Here is an 8,074-nt window from a genome sequence, read left to right as displayed (position 1 = left end):
CCCTAGTATGGTAGTTAGTCATTATCTTGCAGTTTTCAGTTGGTAATCTGAGAAGGATGATGTGTAATACATGCAACTCTTTTTTAATCCATGGTGACATTTACAAAAATGACAAAAACCTTCACATCACTCTCATAGCGGCAGACTGGATTTGTTACAGTCAACCATCACGACATGTTACAGTCAAAAACTCCAAGGCATGTTGGTGTGATGTAAGCTCACTCACAACATCCTTATGGGACTTTACTGAGGTTTTAATGATAATAATCTCACATTTTGATAAGTCTGAGAATCATATTTTCCTCCATTTTGAAATAGCTTTAGAGAATTTTTTTTTCTAGAAGAAGAATTTGTCATGGCACAAGTGATCTTGCTGGAAGGCCCATGTTTTATGGCCTGGGAACAGTACAGTGACCTTCGAGCAATATTCAGATAATCCAGACTATTAGAGTTAATACACAGCCGCACAGTTCAACAGCCTCCGCCTTCAAGATTCAAGTCATGCCAAATACACAGTTATATACAATATACAACTTGTAATGAAGTGTAAACCTGGTCCAACTCATAACACTGTGCAAAATAGAAGAGATAAGAATAAATTAGATAAAAATAAATCAAAATAAATAAATAAAATAGATAAGGAGGGAAAAAAGAAAAAAAAAGTACAATAAGAATAAAACTAGAAGGTATCGTGTGCAGGTAGTACCGAGTGCAAGAAAGTAACAGCCGCAGGTGTAACTACCATGCGCAGGTAGTAAAAGCAATCTCCATCTCTTGAGATGATGAATATTACATTCTCTAGTGTTAAAGACTTCTGAGCTTTGACCTTACTGAGAGGAAATAAATTGGTGATGTCACAAAAGAATCGGTGGGATCTTGCACGGCAGCCAATAGAATATTCAGCTTCACTGGAATCAGTGGAACTTCACACGGAAGGCAACACAATGCTGCACTTGGAAGCGACAGCTTTCAATGCCACGGTTATTTCTTTGACTCGTGCTCGGGGCCTCTTAGATTATTTGAAAGATTTTAATCCACTGGGGTTTTTTTTTTCTTCCTCTTCTTTTTTTTTATAATTTTTCCATAAGCCTGGAGCTCAACATGATGATTACATTCTGTTCAATCTTTGTCAGGGAAACTGCTGAGTTTTAAAAAGTGATATAGAATCTGTGGTACCTTAGAGTGGACGCGGCTCAATTATTTATTTATTTATTTATTTATTTATTTTTTATTTTTTTTTTTGACCGTGCATGTAACAAAACCAAAATTAAGAGAAGCAATGATGGCCTTCTGCAGTCATGATGGTTCTGAGTGGTCTTAATCCAAAAAGGATTAACCAATAACAGCTGTTTGGGATTAGCTGAAACCGCCACTAGGTCCCATCTGCGGCTCTTGGTCGGTCCTGTATAGTCAGAGCAAACAATGATATTTTTCTCAGGATTATGACTCAAAATAAAAGAACCTGAGTTTAGTGAGAAAAAAAGACAGAATCTAGCCTGGATGTGACCATAATCATAAATGATGATTAGTTAGACTTAAAGGAGATGGTCACACTTTTTTAGGATATTATGGAGTCATTCAATTATTAAATACACTTCACTTACATGTGGAGTCCCCAGTGCCTCAGATTTCTCTGACGTACTAAGACTTTTATTTTTGTAGTGTTTTACATACTCTGTAATGACTTTACACACAATAAAAAGACATTGAGATAGATATAAATGTGTATGTGTGTTTGTGTGTATGTATCTATCCATCTATCCATCTATCTATCTATCCATCTATCTATCTATCTACAGTGAGTATATATATGAATGTGTGTGTGTGTATATATATACACACACACACACACACACACACATATATACACATATATATATGTGTACAGAGAGAGAGAGAGATTTCCATTGGCACACTGATTGGATTTGAAAATGTAAACAATAAAATACCTCTGTAAATATTGGTCAACCTGAGTAACGCATTAGAAACAAAATCTCATCAAATATTTAATTACTAGATATGCATTGTGCTTGGCTTAGATATAGGTTTAGATTGGAGTCCAGCATCATGCTGTATAGATAGATAGATAGATAGATAGATAGATAGATAGATAGATAGATAGATAAAATTCATACATAATTTGATGCACTCTTCTTAAAATGGGTTCATATGTCAGCGAGGATAAGCTTACCCTTTAAGGCTTATTTCAGATTGACTGAGTGCAGCATATTTTAAATGCAATATTTAACAGGCCAGTTCCCTATTTGAACTGTCAGTAACATTTGTTTTGATACTGAATACAGCACCAGGGCCTAAGCCTCTTCTTACAGCATACAGAAACCAGGCTGTTCTCACATACTGGACAAATGCACAAACCATTAAGGAAAAAGCAAATGTATATAATGACAAATAAGTCTGACAGTGATATAAGTTTGAAGACTTCATTTCCTTTTTATTGTTTATCTTAAAAGGGACCTTTAATTTGAATTAAATTGCAACAAGCCAGAGTGAAATACTTGAAATGCTTATATTCTATTTGAAATGTATTTTATATTGCAGGTCTGTTTAGAAGATTGTCAAGCACAGAGACCAAAATGCTCTTGTTTGCAAGATTTTTATTACAATCAACACATATTCTTCAAACAAAGGTGAATTAGCATGTGAGCACCAAAAAAACCTGTGCTAAATTCAACTAAACATGATGTACAAAAAACCCAGAGTACAAAAAAAAATATAACTTTACATAAGGAGACTGTTAGAAGTTTTGAAGATCTGCAGGATGTACAAGGTTACTCCTGAAAAGACGATACGCCAAAAGTTGTCCTCCAAATATCATCATAACCAAGCCAGATCCTTGAAAAAAGTATTTTTTTAATAAAAAAAAAGAAATAATGAGTTGCCCCTCATAATTCATTGCTTTATCTAAATCCTTTTCACAATATTTAATCCTTTGCCGCAGTGATATTGAAATAGACATCATCCTTAAAATGTAGTTACTCACATCATCCAAAAAATGTGATGTAGTTAAGTGTACACAGTGCAAAATATGAATATTCTGCATTCAGCTGAGTACAGTGACTTGTTTATTTTATAGATGAATCATAGACTTCACCTGCTCTACACTGTGCCATTGTGATACATGGCATGTGATACAAAACTGATGACACAATATTTTTATTTACAAGAAAATAAATGGCAAGTGTATGACGTATATCAGTGAACGAGGCATTGCACTTTGACCTTTGCGCGTTAGAGACACAGGTACCTTTATGACTTCAACTGCTACAAGCTGATTCAAGAAAATTCCACAGCCCACATTAACTAGTTTCACCAGCCCCCCAGTCCTACAGTAGACAAGTCTGCGCAAGTCTGTCAGCCCTTTAGTATCTAACTAATCAATGGGGATTTGCATAGATAACATAGCAGCTTTCTGCTCTCTGTGTGCGCAAGGAGAATACAATACAGGAGAGCAATCCAACTGTAAGCAATAAATTGTTCAGCCTCAGAGGATTACCAAATAAAATATCTTATTCTCTAGGTATCATGTTCCAATAGTGTCTAGAAGTCAAGCCAAGAGGAAATATCTGCCTTGGTTCACTGCCTCTTTCCTTCCACACTGTCAGTTACCCCACTTGACTGTCCACACACACATGAATGACATAAGGCTAGCACGGACACAGTCATCATATCACCTGGCTCCAGATGACGAAAACAGAAACACTTTAGGCAAAGAGCATGGGTGTATGGGTGTGGCATGTTGAGTAAGCGTTAAAGTGAGCTTTGGTATATAGTGACTGATGTTTGCAAGGAGTGGTTAAAATTGTTGATATCGAAAATATCATCTGAGGCTCTATTTTTTCAGAGCCTCAGAATTGTAGTCTCATTGAGAAAAAAATCTTTTTTTTTTTTTAATAATAATAGAGACCAGGCCAGATCAAATTTGAAAACAATGATCAGATATTTTAGATTTTACATTTATCTTGACACTTACCTAGAGCGATCCACCAGTGTTCTGTAGATGGGAAATCAGCCATGACTGAAAAGAATCAGAGAAGGGATCAGCTCAAAACGTCTGTGTAAAAGCTCTAGCACCTCATACAAATTCATACATATTTACATATATGAATTTATATATAATCAGCAGATTCAAACATCAGTCAGCTGGTGCTAGTCTGGTAGTGGGGCTTTGTTTATCAACAAACTTTCTTTAAACGCTGCATTAGTCTGCAGGATTACATAACTCCCTTCAAATGATATCTCATCAGTTCTCTGATTGGATTAAAAGGGACGACGGCCTTTGTCCCTCTAATCTCATTCATTATTGGCTGAGAATGCTGCACTCAGTGGAAAAGAATTAATCTTTTCAAAAAAGACAGGAAACTCTTGAATCATCTTCAGTCATTGATACAGACCCAATTTGACTGTAAGCTAGGTCCAGACAACCTATCACCATTGAGAGGGCTTCAGTACAGCAACAATGGCTGTTATCCAACACAGAGGCCCTTTAAGCGTTGTTCTTTAGTCAGATGTGAGGGTTGATGTAACTGCAGCACAAGAAGTTTCCAGCTGACTAAAATTATTGGTCATATAGTCATTCAACTATCAAAGGAAGCAGAGAGAAATAGCAGTGACCTCTTAATGAATGGTTGGCCAAATCAGTTCTTTTTCAGTCGACAGAAATCTTGATACAATGCAGAGTCAAAGAACAAGAGAAAAAGTAGACAGCACTTTGAATTGTGTGAAATTGAGTGACTTTACAGGGGTGTCTTTTGAAACCGAACATGAGAACATTCTGTGATGGAAAAAAGTGTAGGTACAGTTCATTTTTAAATCGCTCAGTAGGAAAAAAATGAAATGGCATTTGTTTCGTGCATGGAAAGGACAATGAAAAGAAAAAAAGTGGAAACTGGTAGGAGAAATAACAACAAATCAGTCTATTTCAAAACCATTCCCTGAACTGAGTTGACAATTTCTTTGTCTTGGGGATTGAATAGAACAGCTTTCTCAACACGAGGTCCACGTCACATACCTATGCAATCACAAATTATTCATTTTAGGGGCCACAATTATTCAGAATGACTTAACAGTTATTCGTATCTATGTCAAAGGTCACAAACCTTTGGAGTAAACAAAAGGACCAAATGCCTTGATCAGGGGTGTGTCAGAACTGATGCATCATACATGGGGTTTAAACCCCAAGATCAGACTCTGGTTTCTAGGCCAATAACCTTCTCTCTACACCATGGTTTTGCTGTATGTTAACATTTACTCTCTGTGGAGTTGACTGTGTATGTAATGAGGAGAGAGGCTGCTGTGTGTTAATGTTGACTCTCTGTAGAGTCGACTGCATATGTGATGACGAGAGAGACTGCTGTATGTTAACGTTTACTCTCTGTGGAGTCAACTGTACAGGCTACAAGGAGAGAGGCTGGTGTGTGTTAATGTTGACTCTCTGTGGAGTTGACTGTGTAGGTAATGAGGAGAGTGGCTGCTGTATGTTAATGTTTACTCTCTGTGGAGTCGACTGTATAAGCTACGAGGAGAGAGGCTAGTGCATGTTAATGTTTACTCTCTGTGGATTTGACTGTGTATGTAATGAGGAGAGAGGCTGCTGTGTGTTAACGTTTACTCTCTGTGGAGTCGACTGTGTAGGTAATGAGGAGAGAGGCTGCTGTATGTTAATGTTTACTCTCTGTGGAGTCGACTGTGTATGTAATGAGGAGAGAGGCTGCTGTGTGTTAATGTTGACTCTCTGTGCAGTCGACTGCATAGGCTATGAGGAGAGAGGCTAGTGTATGTTAACGTTTACTCTCTGTGGAGTCGACTGTGTAGGTAATGAGGAGAAAGGCTGCTGTGTGTTAACGTTTACTCTCTGTGGAGTAAACAGTGTAGGTAATGAGGGGAGAGGCTGGTGTATGTTAATGTTTACTCTCTGTGGAGTCGACAGTGTAGATAATGAGGAGAGAGGCTGCTGTATGTTAACGTTTACTCTCTGTGGAGTAAACAGTGTAGGTAATGAGGGGAGAAGCTGACCTGCTATGGTCAGTCCAATGTGTAGCAGAGTCACAGTGATGGCGTAATCCCAGACCCACTCCTCCACGATCCAGGCAAAGATCAGTCCACCCAGAACGTATGTCACCTCCGTTGATATAACGCTGACTACGCAGGGAACACAGAAAAGACCTAAGTCAGGGTTTCAGTCGAATTTCAGAAGATTTTGGAAGTTGAGTACATGATAGAGATCAATGATACCACATAATCGCTGCGATCATCATCTTTATTATATCAATATGGTATAGAAAGGCGAAAGTGTACAATATGCAACTAAACCATTACAACCTTCATTCATTTGTCCCGAATCAAACTTACCTAGATACTTGGGACTTTGCCATGATGGTTGGGTTGTGTAATCAAAGGGAGCAAGCAAACTATCAACTTCTTCTACCCTAATGTAGGTAAATACATAAAAAAAAGCATGAGATGGAAACAATGCACATATGGTATTGTTTGCATGTTGAATGGTTGATGACTGAATTGAATTTTCCTCTTTAAAGAAGATGTACGTACAACTAGTCAGAGAAGAAGCATGAATAATCTATATATTATTAATACAAAAACACTAAAGGGCCCATTTTGTAAGGGAATTTAGCTTAAATGTTTACGGCAGAGTTCTCTTCTCTGCGGTACTGATCGAAATCTGAGGTGATTTTCTGTGAGTGTGTTTATAGGACGTTTTGTTCACTCGACAGGAAGTCAAAGTCAATTGTGCCCCACAACGTGTGAGGTCATCTCTATCACAGAGGAAGGAAGTTCTACTTCTGAGTAGAGTACCATGGAAAATCGTACCTGAGAATTCCAATGCACAGGCTAACCGCAATGTAATAGAGAGAGTAAAAACACACCATGCACATCAAGAGGTTCTGCAGGACAACCTGTCAATCAGAAATACGGCAGTATAGTTATTTCAGTACATGAAACACCGCAGCTGCTCAGTCTCTAGTTTTTAATGGAGTCATTCTCAGTCCATTAGCATACTATGAGAAAATCATGATACGTAGAAGGCATATTTTGTGTTGCAAAATGAGAGGAAGTGTCATCTGTTCCTTTCATATACAAGATGTCAGTTTCATTATTGGTCAATTTACAGCTCATGTACAGTTCAGACAGCAATAATGCTTGGTTTGTATATCACAATGATTCATGTATACAATCATAATTAATAATTGACTATGCCCTATATTTTTGACATAGGAAAGGGTAAATAATCATGTCATGAAACTAAGGCAAAATGTAGAAATTATGCATAATACAGATAGGCTACACAATTTTAAAGTATATTCTGTCAAATGTAAGTTTATTCTGAAAAGTCGGTGAACTCCACCTTTCCTTTTTACTGCTGTCTATGTTGTTACAAGGACTGCAAGCAATGGTGTCATAGCAAGATGCACTGCCATTAATAATATAAAGACCAGAGAGACCAATATCCTTCACTATTTCCGATTATATTTCAATTACTTCCAACAAATCACTTCATTGGATGTAGCTTTTACTGTTGAATTGGGTTGCAATAGTTGTACCAGACACCACCCTGAACACAGACACAAATACGTAAACAAGCTGAATCCTCGACACAGCTTGGTCAGGACCTGGTCACAAAGCTGCAGAAAACAAACAAGCAAAGCTACAAAAAAAACAAGATGGAAAAGCATAAGAGAAACGTACCCATGTGTCGTTAAGTTTGACATTGACTGGCAGCTGCCCATGTCGTTTAATCAGCGTGGTCCCGCAGCACCTGCAACAGTAGTCCAACAACATGAATGGCCAGAGATTTTTTTTTTTGATCAGCGCCAACCGACGCTACGCTACGCTAGCAGGTAGAGAAAACTCTGCCTTTGCGAGGGCTGGGCCTAATGAGATTAGGCCTACACACACACACACACACACACAATCTGGGCTGGATAAAGCCCTACCCCAAAGGTCTAGCCCACGCTGACTACCCACAGGATCTAAAAATTCCTCATTAAGATGGCTGGCTCATATATGTTTTTAATGGATCCAGAAGACAACATACCTC

At 37.9% G+C, this 8,074-nt stretch overlaps 1 protein-coding gene across 1 annotated transcript; it reads right to left on the bottom strand.

Annotated features, from left to right (window-relative positions):
- Positions 1-2,755: 2,755 nt before the first annotated feature.
- On the bottom strand, positions 2,756-7,815 carry tmem244 (transmembrane protein 244). The gene is made up of 6 exons (XM_030783392.1): positions 7,723-7,815; positions 6,847-6,932; positions 6,370-6,446; positions 6,034-6,159; positions 3,992-4,036; positions 2,756-2,853 (listed from the first exon to the last, which is right to left on the bottom strand). The coding sequence occupies exons 1-6, from the start codon at positions 7,813-7,815 to the stop codon at positions 2,756-2,758; spliced, it is 525 nt and encodes a 174-aa protein (XP_030639252.1).
- Positions 7,816-8,074: the final 259 nt, after the last annotated feature.

The sequence above is a fragment of the Chanos chanos genome, chromosome 8 (genome assembly GCF_902362185.1).
Source record: "Chanos chanos chromosome 8, fChaCha1.1, whole genome shotgun sequence".
NCBI lineage: Eukaryota > Metazoa > Chordata > Actinopteri > Gonorynchiformes > Chanidae > Chanos > Chanos chanos.
The sequence above is the reverse complement of the archived record's forward strand: the minus strand, read 5'-3'. Positions and strand labels throughout refer to the sequence as shown.

Excerpts from the sequence above, each read along its gene's own strand:
- tmem244 (XM_030783392.1), bottom strand. The coding sequence starts at position 7,815 with ATGTTGTTGGACTACTGTTGCAGGTGCTGCGGGACCACGCTGATTAAA. Across the intron at positions 6,933-7,722 it reads TCAAACTTAACGACACATGG|GTTGTCCTGCAGAACCTCTT; the intron begins GTACGTTTCTCT and ends TCTGATTGACAG. Across the intron at positions 6,447-6,846 it reads CTGTGCATTGGAATTCTCAG|GGTAGAAGAAGTTGATAGTT; the intron begins GTACGATTTTCC and ends TACCTACATTAG.